This window comes from Protomyctophum parallelum, assembly GCF_964188405.1.
Source record: "Protomyctophum parallelum genome assembly, chromosome: 15".
Lineage (NCBI taxonomy): Eukaryota > Metazoa > Chordata > Actinopteri > Myctophiformes > Myctophidae > Protomyctophum > Protomyctophum parallelum.
The window spans coordinates 38,472,147-38,493,106 of NC_139710.1; the positions used below are offsets into that span (position 1 = coordinate 38,472,147).

Here is a 20,960-nt window from a genome sequence, read left to right on the forward strand (position 1 = left end):
GGTACCAAGTTGGGGTTATTTCTCTCAAAGTTAAAAAAGGATCAATTAACAGATTTAGCTTATTTTAACATTGTTGTAGTTTTCTTTTTGTGTACGTGTTATCTTGGACGTTTGCTGATTTTAAACCATGTTTTCCCCTTGTTTTGTTATGCAGTAATTAATAATCCCTGAACTGGATGGATCCTACAGACTGGCAATTTACACTCACCAGAGACAATGGAAAAGCTTTCATTGATCCAAGACCAAGATGAGATTCCAGGGAAAATACAGAGAATGAATGTCCCGCGTTGTGGTTATTATTCAGTAAAAGACAACAAACGACCACATACCATGATGGGCACTAATGACGATTTGGAGCATCATACACCTTCATCCGACAGGCTGAATTCCAATAATCTTAACCCAGAAATGGTCACATCTTCAGACCCAGATAGCGAACCAGAGGAACTGAGTGAGATAGATAAAGAGTTGGCAAGGAAGAGGAGAGAACTTAAAGAGATTGAGAAGCAAATACTCTGCAAGAAAACTACTACAATTGCTATGAAAACAACAACAGGGCCACCCTTAAAAAGCATCCTAAAAGCAAAGACACCATGTCAGATGACAACAACAGGGCCACCCTTAAAAAGCATCCTAAAAGCAAAGACACCATGTCAGATGATGTTTAAAGAAGACCGGGAAGAGGATCTCTCTAGCAAAGTGGACAGTTCTGTGAGAAATACTCGGCCCTTCATGAATACAGGAGAAAAGGATGTAGGTTTCTCCTGCAGCAAACAGCCTTCAAGTTCAGCCTACAGCAATAGAACACTGAAAGAGAGGGTGGGTGGTATTGTGCAGCGAAGGAAAGCGTGGAGAGACTACTGTACTACTGTAAGTACATTTACTCAAGTATACTTCAGTACAATTTTGAGGTATTAAACTTTACTTTACTTCAGCATTTTTTATTCCTAAATACTTATACTTCTACTCCACTACATCTCAGAGGCAAATATTATCACATAGTTGGTGACATTTAATCATGCAGTTTTTACGGCTCTGACCCTGATGAAGGCTCCATAGCCAAAATAATCTGTCTATTTTTTTTAAATTAATATTTGACCTACACAGCGTACGTTATCTAGTGGTGTAGATGTCCGTATATGTGCATCTGATGGTGTAACAAACTATATTCCTTCCAACTGCTCAGACCTTCTACACTCCAACTGACCACCTTCCACCACCTAATCCTGTGGAGAAGACAAGTTCGTCGACCTTGAACAAAGATGACCATCCCCTAAAACTCAGAATGAAAGCTTTGATGAAAAGGCACCGTAATTCTGGTTTATTGGATTCACATGGGGAGGTTTGTAGCTTTGTTGAACACTTGTTCAGCCTTATCAAACTAGCACTTAACTATTGTACAATTCCTTACCTCCACGTATATATTCATAATGAATACACTCACCACCAGCCACTTTATTAGGAGCGCCTGTCCAACATAACATTAATTAACTCAGCCATGGTATTCAACTATAGTTGAAATTACTAAGCTTGTGAAGTACTGAGAAGTACTGAGAAGCTCACTCAAAGTTTTAATTCCCTGATGCATGCTGCACTCTTTAACAGATAATGATGTTTTCTTACATGTGCCCTTTGGCAGATCCCTGTTAAACCACAACCTCCAAGCCAGAGCCCTACTACAACAGTTGAGGAAAATAACTTGACTGTCAATGGATTCCAGCGTTTCCTCAGTGTACTTAATAAAGGGGTGGACATTGAGATGCTGAATAGAATACTCATTGATCACAATGAGCATCCTCCTACTGCTCAGGGTCTTCTGCATAGTAGTCAGACCCCAGTTGTGAAGGAAAAGTCAGGTGTGTGCGAGAGTGACAGCCAACGAGACTGTCAGTCTCGCAGTGAAGAGAGGAAGACTGAACTACTCAATCAACACATTTCCAATGAGGGGTGTAAAATAAACTTCCAGCGCGAGGAGAAATCTGCCCAGAGTGATGATAGAGGCGACCACCATTTTGGTTCTAGTCGTAGATCCAGGTCTCCCCCAGTGGTGGAAGAGAAGAAACCCAAACTGGAGCAGCATCAGGGAGATCTCCAGAACATTCTGAAGATGATTGGTTTTAGTATGGATGCAGATGACATGTGCAAACTGGCAGAACGTACACAGAAGAGGCTCTATGGTATGAAGAATGAAACCGAACTGAGGTCGGACGGTACAGCTCTGAGCAAAAGAAGTCCTCAGCATGTACGAAGTGATCACAGTCGTTACTCTTCATCAACCTCAGTGTCTGACAGGCCTAGTTCTAGTCCCTCCCATCATCAGCATTCCCCCAGCAAAACCTCCAGGGATAGCAGGAAACAAACACAATGTTCTGAATACGGTCTACACTTTAGACAGAGAAGCAGAGAGAGAGGGAGAGAACGAGATGGAGATAAGAATATCATTGTTTCCAGAGATGGCTCTACTGGTCGCCATCAGTATCTAGAGAACCCAGAATATCTTGTTACCTATCCTGATGCAATGTACAATTCCAATGCTGCTTCTGCAATTCCATCATACACTTCAGTCCGGCACTCAGAGTACAGTGCCTACCACAGTGACACTAGCAACTGTGCTTCCTTGAACTATGGGTCCAATGACATCCCACCACCTTCGTCCTCCTTTCCCCCTGCTTTTTGTAATTATTCAATGACTCCTTTATGTCCCTCTGCTGACACTGGAGCCTTGGATGGCCATGTTTACCCTCATCCATATCTGCCTGCTGGTTGCAACACTGTACCTGGACATTCTCACTTCAACTCAGATCTGTCACTGATCGAGGGCCAAAGTGGACTGCGCCCATTACCTCGTAACCTCCACATCAACCCTCAATGTCAGACAAAACTCACTGATATGAAAATACAAACAAAACAACCAATACATGGACAAGAATCGTCTATTGGGAAGAAGGAGCTAGATATGACAGAGCAGAACTCAGACCTGTCATTGAGTGAAGGCCAAACTGGACGACGGCAGTCAGACCTTTGTTACCTTCACATAATCAATCCTGTCCAGCACTCAGAGTACACTGACTACCATAGAGACACTAGTAACGGTCCGTCCTCAGCAGCTTGGAACGATGTGTCTAATGACAACCCACCTTCGTCCTCCTGTCCCCCTGGTTTGTGTAATTCAATTATTCCGGTACGTCCCTCTGCTGAGACTGGAGCCTTACTTCGACAGGTTTACCCTCATCCACATCCACCTGCTGGCTACAACGATGCACCTGGACATTCCTGCTTAAACTCAGACCTGTCACTGATTGAGGGACAGCAATCTGCCATCAATACGCTCACCAAACCGGAATTGTATGCATTACAAAGCATACAAGGACAGCAGTTCAGCTCAGAGTACATTGACCACATTGCACCGGTCTATAGACGTGTTCTTCGTTCAGTAAAAGGGCGTCCTTTCTCTTGGCTACCTAGTGAGCTGAAGAGGGTTAGGCAGTGGATAGCTCTAGCAAACATTGACACTAAACACAACTATGAGTATCTAAAGAAGCGGCTAGCAGCAAAGGAACAGCACATTTTAATGATCCTAAATCTGAGCTCAGACCTGTCACTGGTTGAGGGCCAAACTGGACAGCAATCTGCCGTCAATAATAATCCTATTTCAGTATGTTCGCGTGCACAGCTGCGTGCAGCACACATGGAGGAAATAAAGAATGAAATAGAGGAAATAAAAGCAAACCTGACGAAAGAGGTGAGCATGATATTTGTATTGTTTTTCTAACTAGTATTTACCACTTATTCTTTGTCATTTATATCTAATGTTTTCACTTCACATGCATTCACTCTATCCTTGCGTTTCTGATGGACATTATAAGGCAGCATGTACATTTTCGTTCTAGTCATTAGAACTTTTAGCTGGCCATACAGTGTATCTCCATATGCTATCTGGAGGCAACCCGTGCTCACCCCAAGATGTCATTGCGTATCTTACCAACCATGTTGACGCAGAGGAAGTGATCAGACTGTAACTTGATTCCCATCTTATTGCCATGCAACTCAAATGACACTGAGTCAGTCAGCCTGTCTTGTTAGTTGTTATCGATGTTTTCTGTTTGGACTCACTGTTATTTTATTACTTGCCATCTCTTATACAGGTTGCTGGTGTGGTGAACTCAGACCTGTCACTGAGTGAAGACCAAACTGGACAGCAATCCGCATACAAAATCCACATGACTTACACAAAAGAAAAAGACAAGAAAAAACAAACAAACAAAACACACCTAGCAGTCAAAAAAAAGAAAACCCCTGGACAACACCCCTCCACACTCTGTTGTTGACACTCGTGGTTATATCATATGTCATGTACAAATACAAGAGAATCCACCATTCCTGAAGTGCCTGGTTCTGGGAGTCTGGTGCAACGCACAGGGGCTGGACCTGGTGAGAGCAGGAGTGGACCTGGTGAGACGTAGGAGGGGCCCGGACAGGAGTCAACCCACAGAGCCTAGTCCTTCCACGCGCCAGAATGGTACCTCCCGGTCCCGGCAGAGTAGTTCAGGAGGAAAGGATTGTGTGGCCCTGGTTTTTCCCTAATGGGACTGATCAAGGGTAGCTACTGGGACGTTTTAATGACCCTGGAAGAAAAGAAAATGACAGAGGAAGGACAAAAAGAAAGTCAGAGAAGTCCCTCTGCTGACACTGGAGCCACCTGCTGGCTACAACGATGTACTACAACTTGATTCCCATCTTATCGCCATGCAACTCAAATTACATTGAGTCAGTCAGCCTGTCTTGTCATCGATGTTTTCTGTTGTTTGGACTTAAAGTGTATGCTTTATTGTACTTGCCATCTTGCATACAGGTTGCTGCTGCTGGTGAGGTGAGCAGGGAAGCAGCATTGAGTGTACAGTATAAGTGTTCACCAAGACATGTACCGGGCCTCCTCACCATGGCCACAAATGGTAACTGACTTGTACCGGGCCTCCTCACCATGGCCACAAATGGTAACTGACTTGTACCGGGCCTCCTCACCATGGCCACAAATGGTAACTGACTTGTACCGGGCCTCCTCACCATGGCCACAAATTGTAACTGACTTGTACCGGGCCTCCTCACCATGGCCACAAATGGTAACTGACTTGTACCGGGCCTCCTCACCATGGCCACAAATGGTAACTGACTTGTACCGGGCCTCCTCACCATGGCCACAAATGGTAACTGACTTGTACCGGGCCTCCTCACCATGGCCACAAATGGTAACTGACCTGTACCGGGCCTCCTCACCATGGCCACAAATGGTAACTGACCTGTACCGGGCCTCCTCACCATGGCCACAAATGGTAACTGACCTGTACCGGGCCTCCTCACCATGGCCACAAATGGTAACTGACCTGTACCGGGCCTCCTCACTATGGCCACAAATGGTAACTGACTTGTACCGGGCCTCCTCACCATGGCCACACAAATGGTAACTGAATCATTGTCTCACAATGCCAGGCCAGAGGTCCCCAGAAAAGAGGTCTGATGCAGCAGGCCTACCGTTTTGTGAACACGCCCTGGTATCTGACCTACCATTATGTTACTGCATTCTGGGTACATTTAGAAACGCAAAGATCAGGGGAGCGCACCCTCCGATAACAATTTAGTCGTTATGCCACTTTTCCCCGCTGCTTGTCACTACTGGCTCACCCGCCAGTGTGAAGACCCCTTTTAAGGGACATGGCGCCTCTGTCCTACTCCCACTGCTCAACATTACCCATTGACGGATGCCGTGCATTGACAAATGCACCCGCCCGGCTCCCCTCCGATGAACACAGATTTTGATTTTGTTTTTGTATAGACACGAAGCCGCCAAGCCCAATGCTGAGGTGGTGAGGAGGTACCTTTTTTTTGTGCTACCTGAGTGCATCGTTGTCAAGTAGGCCGGTGGCCGACGGGCACATACATGTCTAGTATGAATAATGGAACAATCTGAAACGATCTTTATAATGTGTTTTATTTTCTAGTCAACAAGGACGTTGGTGGTGTTTATAGGGTTCGAGCTGTGGACTACTGGGGCAGGCCGAGACCTTACTCCCTCACTGAGAGGTATTTAGAGGAGCTTTAGTTCACTAGCAATTATTGTGGTGGCACCAAAAAAAGAAAAACATGCTACTGTATGTATATTAATTAGGCCAAGTGTCTCAGTATGCCAGGGACACGTCTTGTTTTGTATGGTGTAAAAAATACATCTTTTGTAATCCGTATTAAAAATTGCCTGGATTTAATTGACTGTTCTTAAACATTTATTTCGCGTTATAAATGTATAAGTTATAAATGTGTACTTTTACCATTGCACAGTGGATGAGCAAAAGTCAGAAACATTTAACACCTGTAGTCAAAATGATTGCATTTAGCTTAAAAGTGATGCCGGCACAGCAGCTATTAAATGACAAAGGACAATGACAACTGTACATTTCTTTATAAAATGTATTGTCACCACTAACAACCAACACAATAACCAACTGATCAATGCTGATGTTACCCAACATTGTGACAATAGTGGACAAAAGGTGATTCTGTTAATTGTATATTGGCATTCAATTGTATTTGGCATTAATTAGATATTTCTTGTTTTGTATTTTTATAATTGATGGGGGTGAGGTGAGGCTTTGAATTTCATTCCCAGATGTTTGTTATCTTCACATTTTGGGAGCAGTAAATAGGTGTATCTTTGATGGTTGATGTCCTGGGCAGCTGCTGGACAACAACAACCTTCACCAAGTTGACATGTTTAGCAAGCTCCTGTTGAGAGGAAACAAAGAAGAGGGAAAGGGGGATTAGTTTAGATGTTGTGATGAAATACAACCTTTGAAGGTATTTTTGGAAGTATTTGGGTGACTCATAGTGTCATGTGCCCGTGACTCATTCATTGATTAGACCATCACGCTAGCGTTAGGGCAGTGGTTCCCAAAGTGGGATCCGTGGACCCCCAGGGGTCCTTGAGGGAGTTCCAGGGGGTCCCCACCTAAATTATAGTTTGGAACCAAATGGACCCTTATGGGTCTGTAACTCTGAGAGTGTACAAATGGACCCTTATGTGTCCGTTTGGTTCCATTTGTACACTCTCAGAGTTAAATTAACATAGATTTGACATAAATTGGGGGTCCCAGAGACAGAAATTTCATTAAATGGGGGTCCGTAGCCTAATGCATGTCAAACTGGCGGTCCTTGACATTAAACTGGTTGAGAATCACTGCTAGACTGCTTAACCGGCCACATAAGTCCCCTGACCTCATATCAGTCTTAACCGGCCACATAAGTCCCCTGACCTCATATCAGTCTTAACCGGCCACATAAGTCCCCTGACCTCATATCAGTCTTAACCGGCCACATAAGTCCCCTGACCTCATATCAGTCTTAACTGGCCACGTAAGGCCCCTAGCCTCATTTCAGTCTGATATGTCGGTCTAACAGGTCACATAAGTCAGTTGACAACGCGCGTCGTCGCTGTCAAAACAGTAGCCGTGATCAACGTACAGAATGCAGAGATCTTGGTAGGTCAGTAGACTACTGACCTACTGGCTACTGAGAGCATTCAATGCTCTGATTAAATGTGATTTTTGTCTCTTTCAATGCATTGATGGCATTCAAGCTGAGCTGCAGTGTCGGCAAAAGCCATATCATGTATTGTATGTGCATACCGGACTGCAGCACAGGCTGGAACTGTCCGGCCATGCAGATCTCTTCCTGTTTCTCGCGGATGGATCTCTGGATGGCGGGGGGCAGGCCGCGGGGGCTGCGGGAGAAGATCAGGGAATAGCCGTCGTCGCAGCTTCCGTCGTCCTTCAGGGTGCGGCAGGCGTAGGTAACGGCGTAGTTATCGTAGTCTGTGTCGATGACCCAGTAGTTGTCACCTGGATGAGGGGGCAGGGAAGGAAGACGTTTCAGTGTGTGAGTGGGGGGAGGTGTGTGCGCATGTGCCTAGGCCTGTCACAATAATTACATAATCGCCTAATCGTAATTATTTTAAATAATCTCAATTATTTTTGCATAGTCGTCGATCGTTTCCATGTTGAAAAATGTCCATACGTTTTTCAGAAATGGCAAAAATATCAGATCTACAAGCTTACAACGCATCACGAAAAGTAACGTTTGTAAGCTCAATCAACTATTTCTGCTATTTTGTAATTCTTTTGAAAAAAAACAATATAAAAACAAATAACAATATTAAAAATTATTAAATATGTCAGTTATTTCTTTGTATATTTAAGTTAGTTGTCATATCTGCCCCGTGCAGTTTGTGATTACGAAGCCTAAAAGGAAAACGGAAATAGAAATTGTAACGTTCCGATGTTCAATGCAAAAACACAAATCGTCAATCGCAATTATTTGTGCGACAATTAATCGTCAACTTAAATGTGTAATGGTGACAGCCCTACATACACGTGCCTGTCTGTGTGTGCCTAGTCGCTCAGTGTTCAGTGAAAACTACGAGTCGTAGGTACAGTACGTACCGCCACTGGACAGGTAGCTGGCCAGTCCCTGGTAGTTCATGAACATCTTTCCGGGGGTGGCGGGGTCAGGCACAGAGTACTGGGCAGCCATGTCTGCGCACACCACCCAGAATCTGGACGAGCAAAGGAGGGACATTTTCACAAATATTTCTCAGAAATATTTTTTTAAGATTTCTCAACAAGAAAAAAAATACTCGAAGCACTGACTTTTTTAATGAGAGGACTAGTGAGGACTGAGTCATAGTATGGATTTTCGGTGGTGAGGTGACCACCGAACTACAACATAACGTCACAAGCCACGGTGAAGAGCAAACCACCGCCACCGCTCCAGCCCTTCTCTCTGTTTTTACTCACCATACCACCGCTCAACGTTATTTCAGCTCCGGTGGTCACCTCACCACCGAAAATCCAGACTATGAATGAGCCTTGAGTGCTCACCCAAATAGAGTGACCCTGCCACGGGAGGAGGCCACCATGGCTCCGTCGTCACCGATGGTGTACTCGGCCATGATGTTGTCCTGCATGAACAGTCCCTCTGGGTCCTTCTTCTGCACAGCGTACCATTTCCCTGCATACTGCAAACCACAAAAGAACATGCATTGATTGATTGATTGAAATATTTATTAACAGTTTGTAGAATTTACAGTACATTTTAAGCACAAACTCAATACAAAGACTGTCAACTGTGAGTGGACGACCCAATTAAGCATTACACTTGTTTACAACAGGGTCCACATTGTTCAATTCATCAGCATTACAGCATTACACTGCATTATCACAGTTTCTACTAGGGATGTCAGATTAATCGATTTATCGTTAATAGATCAACATTGATTCTCAAAAGGAAATGGAGTATACGCTACAGGCCTATCTATGTGCCTGCATTATTGGTATTGATGGTAATGGTATATGTTATCATTAGCCTGATTGAGGCAACATTCTGTGAATGGATAACAGATTGTTCTTAGCACAATTGATGTGTTTTTTTATTGTTTAAAAAAAGAAACAGCCGTCCCCGACTCTCCGTTGACCATCGATTAATCGTTAATAATATTGAATTATTAGTAATCGATTTTAATTTTGGACACTTTTACTAGTTTCTACAAGATTTCAGTAATGTAACTTTCAAGTCCATCTGTACAATATATTTCCACCAGATAAAAATATCAAGGGTATTGTTATACTACTATTTATTTGCATACAAAATGGATGAGGGAAAATGAATGAAAATAAAATAGTGTTCTTGTAACGTCATTGTAGCAACACTAAAGGCTCATACATAGTCTGGATCTTCGGTGGTGAGGTGCCCACCGAACATGACGTCACGAGCTGCGGTGAAGAGCAAACCACCGCCACCGCTCCAGCCCTTCTCTCTGTTTTTACTTACCACCGCTCAACGTTATTTCAGCTCCGGTGGTCACCTCACCACCGGAGCGGTGGTCACCTCACGTCCTCACCACCGAAAATCCAGACTATGAATGGCTACGTTTACATGGACAGTTAAATCCCCTTTTCATTCAGAATAAAAGTTAAATCCCATTAAAAGTTGTCATGTAAACACCTACAAAAACTTAAATCGGAATGAAAATGGCCAATCTGATTTAAACTTATATCTGATGTAACTGACCGGATTATTCCATTTTTAAATCCTATTGAACACAATTGTGGACACAATTGTGGACTCATGTAAACACTCATTCGGATTTAAGTTAATTCTGGTCTTTCTGCGCATGCTTGTTTCCATAGGGCCTTTCTCGGCCCCACCTCTCTCCCTGTGTTTTAGGATCCAAGATGGCCACAGCACCAGGAGGGGGTGGCCTTACTGGGCTGCGTTCACAAATTCAAGACACCTGTCTTGCGTTTGTCTTTCCAATGGAAGCCCATATGGTTTGACCAAACATTTTGTTTGATGGGGGGCAGGGGGGGGGGGGGGGGGGGGGGGGCAGAACACATGCATCAAAGCTGTGTTCAGACACAAGTCAGGTGTCAGACACAAGGCAAGTGTCTTGAATGCAGCTCAGTAAGGTCATATGTCGACCCCGCCCGCTCACCTCTGCCCCACCCTGTCCTGGTGCTGTGGCCATCTTGGATCCTAAAACATAGGGAGAGAGGTGGGGCCGAGAAAGGCCCTTGGTATGGCCATATTATGCTCTTGTTTTGCGATTAATTAGAAACTAGACATGTTTAATTTCACATCTCTGAGAGCAACCTCACATAGGCTACAGGATACATCAAATATAAAGTAATATGGCATAAAAGTTTTTTTATTATTATTATTATTATTTTGTTTTACCTGAAATGTAGTGGAGTAGAAGTAAAAGTATTGGAAATTGGAAATACTCAAGTAAAGTAGAAATACCTCAAATTTTTACTTTAGTAGAGTACTAAAGTAAATGTACTTATTTACTTTCCACCACTGGACGTAAACATATGCTCCCCGCCCCCCATCCAATCAGAAGCCTTCCCAGCCCCAAACCTGATGTGGAATGAAATAATGGGATTTAAAAGTATTGTCCATGTAAACACTCATTCGGAATGACCATTTCCCATGTAAACACGCAGCAAAAAACTTACATCTGAATTAATTAATTCTGAAGTTTTCATTCTGAATGAAAAAGCCCTCATGTAACCGCAGCCAGTGAGCCTTAACTAAACTCCCTGGACTCACCCTGGCGGGCTCAAAGTCCTCTTTGACCGTGAAGCTGTCGACCACACAGCTGGCGGTGAGGCCTCGCTCCACGCAGGCCAGGAATGTCAAAACCACAGCAAACATCTGGAAGTCCATTCTGGACGGGACACAAAAATAGGCACACTTTAAGCGACCCAGTATGATTATTGCCCCATTTAGGCCTGACGTCGAAATAAAAAAAAATGTCTTCAAAATCCTGACGGTTTTCTGATCAGTGGTGCTCAATATTTCATGTCGAGGACCCCAAAAATTACATGTAATATGCCTCCGACCCCCATCTGAAAATATGTAGTTCCAGGGACCTCCCCAGAAGCAAAGTTTTGAGTTAAAATGTTCACTCTGTAATAATATATATTCAAAGATTTGAGGCACATTTTCACGGTTTTTCAAAAATAGCAGACCTACAAGTTCATAGCACGGCACTCGGTGCCACGCTATGAGCTTGTAGATCTGATATTTTTCAATAGCTATAAAGTATAACATAATGCTTCAAAAACGGGTTCCTGCCTAAAATGGGTTAATATTATTTTTAAGTTGCAACAATATCGTGAAATTCCTGGAAATATTTTGAAAGAAAATAAAATCCAGTTCTGGACTAGGTTTGGAATTTATCAAATGTCCAGGAAAACAAATTTGGATATGTATTGTTTTTGCCTATTGTTTTAGTTAATACAAATCATTTTCCAAAACATGTATAACATTACACGAAATATGAAACATAAGTAGTTTTTTTCCCCCGCCGAACTGGCTGTGTGATTTAAGCCTAATGTGTACCGGTCGTCACAAAAATAACAGATCTACAAGCTCACACCGTTCACACAGTGTGATCCTATGGCCCTCATTTATCAATCGAGTGTAAAATCTGCCACAGATTCGAGTGCAGGTTTCGTAGTACACCCACGTCGCTACGGCATTTATAAAGTGATCGCAAACAGCTGATCCTTCCTTAATTTCGTTCTGACGTTAATAAATGTCACGGCTGAAATCTATCTGGCACACCCTATTAAATCTAGCCTCGCCCTCGTTTTTGCGACATGAACAACGGCAATACGTTTCCTGAAACCATGGTTACATGAAAAAATAGGTTTCTCCCGTGCCTTGCTGCCCGCCTCACCCCCCTCTCTCATACACACGCACAGCACGCACACGCAACTTGCAAGCCCAACTAACTGGTGTGTTGTTAAACAAATAAAGAACGAACACCTGCATGAATTAAATAAAGTTGTAGGCCTACCCTGTCTGTTTCCCTCTCACCTCGCTTGCCTTGCTGTCATGCACGCACGCACCTACATGACACATTAAATAAAGCTGTCTGTTTCTCCTCTCGCTTCGCTTCCCTTGCTGCCCGCCTCACCCCCCACACGCACGCACGCACATATCGCTATTTGCAAGCAACTGTCTCTCTATCACAGTGGTCCGTCCGTGACCAACTGACCAAGTGACCATGCACGTTCGACAGTCTATTTAGATTGCCTCGCAGTCGTTAGTCACTGCAGTGGCCGGGCTGTCAACTGTCATTATATGAATGTGCAGCCAAAACCGTATATAGCCTCATGTGTGGCTGGTGGTGGGCTGGCTGGGTAATATACCTATATCTCCGATGCAGTTCCCACTTGCGCTGGCAGCCTGGCACGGTACATTTGGCATTCGAGTGACGCATCAGGTTTATTATATTGCACATATACCGTAACTCCAGAAAGACATCGGCCTGCTGTAGATTAGGCTACAGTAGGCTATACCACGTTGGGACTCTCCGCAGCTGCATTGCACTATGGCTACTTTCCAACGTCATGGAAATATTCCAGCACAGACAACCCAAATCCTCGCATGTATGCGCTCATGCAAAACACTGTTTAAATGGCTTAAATCAAGCGCGATTTTAATTGTAAAGTTGGAAAGTTCCTACAAATTTCATATGACACAAAGACACATCTTGTAGGTCTATTCCTTTTTTCTTTTCCTTTTCTTTTTTTTTTTTTTACATGTAGCCCATATACATACAGTTTTATATTAACATTTTAGGAGTGAATACATATGATGCCTTTGGCAGCCTCTCAGCTGGTCAGACAATGCTGCTCCGCTGTTCTAGGACAGAAAAACAGGTGAGGACAAAGCGTACGACAGCTGCCGAGCAGACGTGGGTTTTGAACGTTGTCACGTTCAATTACAAGCTTTGCGGGAAATGTTAAATGCCGAAAATGTCGGTAATTTCGGCGTGCGCCCATATTTTGGCGTATGCACGGTTGATACATGAGGGCCTAAGTCTAGGATAGGTGGTGTAGGCTAGCGAAGGATTTAGAATGGAATTCTAGTATTTGATATTCTATGCTTTATTTTTGTTACACTATGCACACCTGTCTTTGGGCATTGCACAGTCATTGTGCTGATTGATTGATATATACTGTACCTGTAGGCCTGGAAAGGTTTTGGAAATTCATTGGTAAGAATGTGTTGGAACCCTGTTATATTTAGTGCATTTCCATAGATTTCTTATCTTTCAATTAACTATACTATTTACTATGTGTCGGTCAATTTTTATGTACCCCGCTAAACAACTGTCTCCCAAAAGGAAATTAATTTGCTGGTGAACTGCACTTTTACTTCACAGTAGCAGTAGTATCTTCCTTTAACTAGACTGCTTTAAGTATTGCATCACATTTAAACAAAAAGTCCCTTGAAGCAGCAACAACAGCTTACCTGAAAGGAGAGTGTAGCATCAAAGTGGCAAAGAAAAAAGTCTAAATTCCAAATTGTTTGTTCTCAACTGTGACAGGAAGCCTGTCTTCGATCCTCTTTATACCTTTTTACTTCTTCAACCTAAATGCAGCTTTTAAATCTATGGCTAATCCAGTTAACCAAATCCTACCTGTAAGCTGTTGACCCTAAGTTCCAGACACTGATATAAGCTTCATGTAATTGTCGTAGGGCAAGAGCAGCCCAATGTTTACATCACACAATGGGTGTTTTTTAGGCATCTGAGTTACTACTTGGGCTTATCAATGTTGGAGGTGGAAAGGCAATTTTCATAATTGGCAAAATATGTGACCATACCATTTACAACTTATAGAAGGTAAAAAAAATGCAAAATTTCATCATGCTTTATGTAGGCTACTAGCATGTGACATGTCAAACTAGGGGGTTTTCATGATGCTGGATCCATTTCCAAGCATTAGTTTTGCAAAAAGAAAAACACTCATTGGGCTAAAAAACGGCTATTGCCGTCATCCTAAACTTATTTGCCATTTCTTTGCATACTATTTTGGGAAAACATTTTAAAATAGTTCAACTAGCCATATACATCGACAAGTTGTGAGCTATAGCTAGATTGGCTATGTTAACTATTTTAAAAGGATTTAAAAAATAGTAAAAAAAATTAAATTAGTTTAGGGATGAGTGGCGCAAGATATGTATTTGCTCAGACAATATGATGTAAAATTCTCCATCCATCCTACACAAACGTAGGACAATGTTTTAGAAAATACACTCAAAGCTGGATATAAAATAAAAATACATGTGTAAATGCACTATATAAGTAAGTAGCCTTGCCGAGCCATGAGGCCCATAGGGCAGGAGCCTATCTTCTGTCTCTGTAGCGTGAGGCAGCTTGATGTACAAGTACACCCCCTGGACATGACGCTAGTATGTCACACTATATACTGTACTGTATACTGTATGTACAGTACATATACTGTACTGTATATAGGACTACATTTTGATAAAAATGTCAATGCCATATCTCATTACAGTATGTATGTATGTATGTACACTTTATACAGTTACATTATTAACTCATTGATCAGTTTACAGTAAATGCATGTAATCAACACTTATTTAAATAATCAACTAATGCAGGGTTTGATTTTCCGACATCGCAATGTGATGTTCATATTTGTCATATGAAGTATACTGTGTATAAGGCTTATGTATTTTATAAATTGTACTCATTCAGTTCCATGTGTTACATGACCTTGTACAGACATATTGTCAAAATGTGTCAGTACTACTTACTGTACAGTAGTGCTTACTGTACTGTAGTCATATTGTCAGTACCGCTGTTCTGCTCATGAGGTTAGGTATCTAGTGCAGTGGTTCCCAAAGTAATGATAGTTTGGAACCAAATGGGCCCTTATGGGCCTGTAACTCTGAGAGTGTACAACCATTTGTACAGTCTCAGAGTTAAATTAACATAGATTTTACAATATGAATTGGGCTCTAGGAGATAGAAATGCCATTAAATGGGGGTCCGTGCAAACCGAGGGTCCTTGAAATTAAAATGGTTGAGAATCACTGCGAGAGCCGTAAACATCTTATCTTATGGGGGTCCACGGACTAATTAGTGTCAATTTGGGGGTCCTTGACATGAAAAGGTTTGGGAACCACTGATCTAGTGCACATACAGTAGATGACACAATCAGTAATGTACAGTACCGCGCTAGTGCCATATACATGTATACTAATACAGATCTTACAATCAAAAGGCGTATTCTCCTTTTGAGGAATGCTTTTGAACGGTCCAACAAGTAAGCTCTCCCCATAACACAGCATGTATTATTTAATTTTTTACTTACATTTTTTATCCCACGATTTTGTAATCCATTTTTTCACCCACTGTCAATTATCTAATGTAATCCTGGGCGCTACACTTCCTCTGCCAACCTGGGGTGGCAGCGGACTGACCTCATGCTTTCTTCTGTGCATGAGGAGTCCAAGCTGCTTTTTTTTCACCTGACAGGGGAGTTTCCCCGGCCGGACGTAGCGTGTGGAAGAACCAGTTCCTTTCCCCTCCATCAGGCGCCCCAGCTGGCCAGGGGGAGGTAGTTTAGAGACCAGGATTACAGCATGTTTTTGTGAAGGTACCTACCCTATAGGGGACACGGAGAGAACAGGCAAACTCCACACAGAAAGGCCCTTTCGCCAACCCCGCCTCGGGGCGGATTGGGCGCTGATGGCGCAGAGGAGGGAACAGGCCCACAGTGGGAATCGAACCCAGGACCTTCTAGCTGTGAGGTGACAGCACTACCGACTGTGCCACCATGACCCGCAGCATGTATTATTAACAAGATACTTTCATTTTATAGTAAATACTGTAACTTAGTAGTGACTGATTACATTTGGAACATTCTCATTACTTTTTACCAAAGTTTCTATTTCAGAACATTTAACGAGTTTTATTTACAATACAATATTTCATCTGTGAAAACTACATGTACTAGCATAATTGTCTCCACCAGGCCGAAGGCATGTGGGGAGAGTATGTTTTGCACTCCGTCCGTCCGCGTGTCCGTCCGTCCGTCCGTCCGTGTGTGTGTCCGTCCGTGTGTCCGTGAACAGCTAATCTCGGCCACCGTTAACCCGGTCGATGCCATATTTTGCACACGCACTCCCTGGATGCCAACCATGAACCTCTGCCCCAAACTTTCCAGAACGGCCTGTTATAGCGCCACCAGGAGGCCGCTTTGTGCAAAACAAGTTTTTGCACAGTACACCTACAGATTTTGTCCAAACATCACGCAAATTGGTACACAGTCTCTCTAGAGCCATTCAACGAAACGGGTCTTTCAGATTTATCAGACTCCATCCTGATTGCTTAAGATTGGCTTCCAAAGTTCACAGGAGTGCTCAGTTTCAAACAAAATGCTGCAAATCATGAACACATCGCGTGATTTCCGTGAAATTGTGCACCCACATTCCCACTAGGCCGAGGACGAAATGCCACATGAACAATTTCAACTCAGCCTCAAGGTGGCGCTATAACTGGCCGAAAAGTGTTTTTACCTCTAACTGCACGTATCTGTGGATAACCTGGTGGAGACCTGTGCCCGGAAGGGCACTTTTTCTAGTTATAATTGAAAAACAACCAACAATAAGTAGGTAAGTAAGTAGGTGTACGTCATTTGAAGCTTCATCCAACTTGATCAGGTTGATATCAACTAACCCAGTGGATCCCAAACTTTTTCATGTCAAGAACCCCTAAATCGACATGTATTAGCCCGCAAAAGAGATGATTTGTATTATGGTTCTAGCGGTGATTGTCTCCACCAGGCCGAAGGCATGTGGGGAGAGTATGTTTTGCACTCCGTCCGTCCGCGTGTCCGTCCGTGTGTCCGTGAACAGCTAATCTCGGCCACCGTTAACCCGGTCGATGCCATATTTTGCACACACACTCCCTGGATGCCAACCATGAACCTCTGCCCCAAACTTTCCAGAACGGCCTGTTATAGCGCCACCAGGAGGCCGCTTTGTGCAAAACAAGTTTTTGCACAGTACACCTACAGATTTTGTCCAAACATCACGCAAATTGGTACACAGTCTCTCTAGAGCCATTCAACGAAACGGGTCTTTCAGATTTATCAGACTCCATCCTGATTGGTTAAGATTGGCTTCCAAAGTTCACAGGAGTGCTCAGTTTCAAACAAAATGCTGCAAATCATGAACACATCGCGTGATTTCCCTGAAATTGTGCACCCACATTCCCACTAGGCCGAGGACGAAATGCCACATGAACAATTTCAACTCAGCCTCAAGGTGGCGCTATAACTGGCCGAAAAGTGTTTTTACCTCTAACTGCACGGATCTGTGGATAACCTGGTGGAGACCTGTGCCCGGAAGGGCACTTTTTCTAGTTCTCAACTATTTTCATTTCAAGCACCCCCAGTTTGACATCTACGGTATGGACCCCCCATGTAATGGCATTTCTATCTCGGAGACCCCAATTAATATTGTAACATCACTGTTAATTTAGACCAGTTAGGGTCCATTTGTACACTGAGTCCATTTGGTTACTATCATTTAGCTGGGGACCCCCTGAAACTCCCTCAAGGACCCTGGACCCCACTTTGGCAACCACTGAACTAACCAATATGGACGGTTACGATGCTAAATTGTGATTGTAATGCTTGACTTATACCCAGTTGAAAATAGATCTGCTGTGGCTCACATCGCGACACGTTAAGCTTGTAGCACAAACTAAGTCAAGGTTACGTACATTTGGTTGTTTATGCACGAACTAAGTAGCCTAGAGTTCAAAGTTAAGTACATACTTGGTTGTTTATGTTGGTGATCAAGCAATTGAAGGCTATTGTACGGTTCCACATAATGTGTTCTGAGAAATATGCTTCTGTAACCAAATACATCAAATGTGAAGGTGGCATACATTTTTTAGAGCCGGAACAGATAAAATATCTTCTTCTACTTTAACCCAAAATTATGAATACTGCAAGTAAAGAACATTGATTTTTATATCAAAAGATGTTAGGTATCAAAATTCAACCACTGATGATTATCCTGAGATATGACTTCAACCATGAAGCCAACATGTCAATTTAGTATGTGTACTGTACACACACACCCTCTTGCCTGCTACAGTAAGTAGTACACCCATATCCGAGCATCAATTAGTAATCAAAACTTCAGTAAAAAATAGTGACCATGTAGTTCTATTGTTTTTATTTTGAGTACAAACATGAACTAAAAAAAAACCCACTATTTGTACAGGTTGCAATATTACAGAGCTGAATCAAAGCATCAAGTTGTGTCATGTCAATAACGGAACGGCCCATGGTGGGACAGTGAGTGGCAGGCCAGACGAGGAGGTACTATGCATCTTCAAAAGGTAAGAGTGAACACATCCACAATGAAAGGGATATAATTGACCTGATCTTCACCTCAGTGCATCACAGTAAGAAGGACCACAAAGAGAGGTTGAAAGTTGCACGACGACGATGTGGGAATCTTCATGCTGAAGAAGCCCAAGCTCTTCTCCTGGTTCATTTCAGAATGGTATCTTCACTTGCTGTAAAGATAACCCAAAGAAAGAAAAAAAGATCAGATTATAATTTATAATAACTATTTATATAGCACCTTTCCAAGTGCTTTACAGATAACAATAGCAGTAAAAATACAATAAGAATCAATTAGTCTATGGACCCCCCATTTAATGGCATTTCCATCTCGGAGTCCCCAATTCATATTGTAAAATCACTGTTAATTTAACTTACGAGTGTACAAATGGAACCAAATCCATTTTGTTCCATTTGTACACCGAGTTACAGACCCATAAGGGTCCATTTGGTTGCTAATTTATAGCTGGGGACCCTCAAGGACCCCTTTATTTCTACAGATGCAACAAGCTATTACTTAGCTAGAAAGCACGTCAGGTGCCATCTCACCTGAAATGTTACACATAATTTCACTTTCAAACAATGTTTGGGATAATTTTAACTCCGGCTACTCAGGCTTTTGTGAACACCCCAGACAGTTTTAAGTTGCTTGATTCAGTATTTAGATATTTGATATTCATTTCCAACAGACACGCACCCGCACGCAAAACAAATACAATGTTTGAAAGTGAAATATCCCTTTAATAACACTGTTGGGTGCCTAGGAGAACCCCATAAGATAATCTTTACGGCTCTAGCAGTGATTATCAACCATTTTAATTTCAAGCACCCCCAGTTTGACCTGCATTAGTCTACGGACCCCCATTTAATGGCATTTCTATCTCTGGGACCCTCAATTATATTGTAAAATCAATGCGAATTTAGCTCAGAGAACCAAACAAATGGAACTAAATGAACCCTAACGCATCCATTTGTACACTCAGTTACAGACCTGTACACTTGCCTTTAAAAAAAATCCCTCACATGTATTATTTATTAGTTTTATAGCTAAAATTAAACTCTCAAGGACTCCTGGGGGTCCCAATGGTTTGCAGTATGCATTGCTTCTGTTCAGCTTCATGAGAAGAATAGAAAGCTGTGCTGCATCTAGTATTAAGCAGAATAAGACATTTCTTGACTTTGACGATTGATGCTAACCCTCTGCGAGCGCTTTGGCAATGCGCTCTTTCTCCTCTCGGATCTTCCTTTCTTCCTCCTCGACCCTCCTCTCCTCAGCAGCGATAGGCTTCAGTTCATCTAAAAAGGGTATTCAATTAAAGACTCCATTTTACAGGTTTTCCCAAGTGACCGATTATTCAGTTGTAATCTGGTTACTTATATTATTATCTATATAGTTTATATAGACTATAGAGCGTCGCAGTCCCAGTCCCACCCCCTTTCGTGACGACGACTGGCCCAGGAAATAATTCTTCATTCATTTTTCTCAGACGTTTCAAAAAGTATTTATTTAAAGACCTTTAAAGCCGCGGACAAAGCCAACTCGGATCGTGACAAATCATGACAACACAATATTTTGGGCCGAACAAATAATTACAAAGAACAAAAACAAAACAAAAAGTCTTGTACCCTGCCTTTTTTTTCTTCTAATTATTTGTTCAGCCCAAAATATTGTGTTCGTTATGATTTGTCACGATCCGAGTTGGCTTTTTTTTCGAGGCTTACAGATCTGTAAATAAATACTTTTTGAAATGTCTGGTGGTAAAAATGCATGGGGAATTATTTCCTGTGCCAGTCGTCGTCATGTCAAGGGGGTGGGACTGCGACGCTCTATATAACATGCATTTGACATGTTCACTCACTGTTGATCATGGACATGCATTATGTGTTGACTAAATGTGTTTTTACAATGTTTTTGACATGCGTTTCACAACATCATGGGTTCCCATATTGTGTGTTGACAGACTGTAAGGGTGTAGGGCTGTAGGTAGGCTATAGGCTACTGTATATCCATTCAGAGACCCAGGTGTACAGTGCTAATTGCAGAACCTCCTGTGGTTCAGTCTTGTCGCTTTTATGACACCCCATACTCCACTCATACTATTCCAGAACTAATCAAAATCATGGCAAATACAAAACTCCTTGGTGACTCCTTCCTTGGTCACGTTT

At 42.6% G+C, this 20,960-nt stretch overlaps 2 protein-coding genes across 2 annotated transcripts; one reads left to right on the forward strand and one right to left on the reverse strand.

Moving 5' to 3' along the window:
- Positions 1–163: 163 nt before the first annotated feature.
- LOC310871844 (uncharacterized protein) lies at positions 164–6,097 on the forward strand (the record flags this gene model as incomplete). The annotated part of the gene is made up of 6 exons (XM_083783483.1): positions 164–870; positions 1,187–1,342; positions 1,640–3,742; positions 4,146–4,205; positions 4,853–4,952; positions 5,997–6,097. The coding sequence occupies exons 1-6, from the start codon at positions 217–219 to the stop codon at positions 6,095–6,097; spliced, it is 3,174 nt and encodes a 1,057-aa protein (XP_083639609.1). The 5' UTR covers positions 164–216.
- Positions 6,098–6,634: 537 nt separating this feature from the next.
- On the reverse strand, positions 6,635–13,925 carry LOC310872106 (purpurin-like). The gene is made up of 6 exons (XM_083783817.1): positions 13,873–13,925; positions 11,155–11,272; positions 8,925–9,061; positions 8,487–8,599; positions 7,674–7,886; positions 6,635–6,774 (listed from the first exon to the last, which is right to left on the reverse strand). Exons 1-6 carry the CDS (start codon positions 13,890–13,892, stop codon positions 6,764–6,766), a joined length of 612 nt encoding a protein of 203 aa, XP_083639943.1. The 5' UTR covers positions 13,893–13,925; the 3' UTR covers positions 6,635–6,763.
- Positions 13,926–20,960: the final 7,035 nt, after the last annotated feature.

Excerpts from the sequence above, each read along its gene's own strand:
- LOC310872106 (XM_083783817.1), bottom strand. The coding sequence starts at position 13,892 with ATGCTACACTCTCCTTTCAG. Across the intron at positions 8,600-8,924 it reads GGCAGGGTCACTCTATTTGG|ATTCTGGGTGGTGTGCGCAG; the intron begins GTGAGCACTCAA and ends TTGCTCGTCCAG. Across the intron at positions 7,887-8,486 it reads CAGCTACCTGTCCAGTGGCG|GTGACAACTACTGGGTCATC; the intron begins GTACGTACTGTA and ends CCCCTCATCCAG.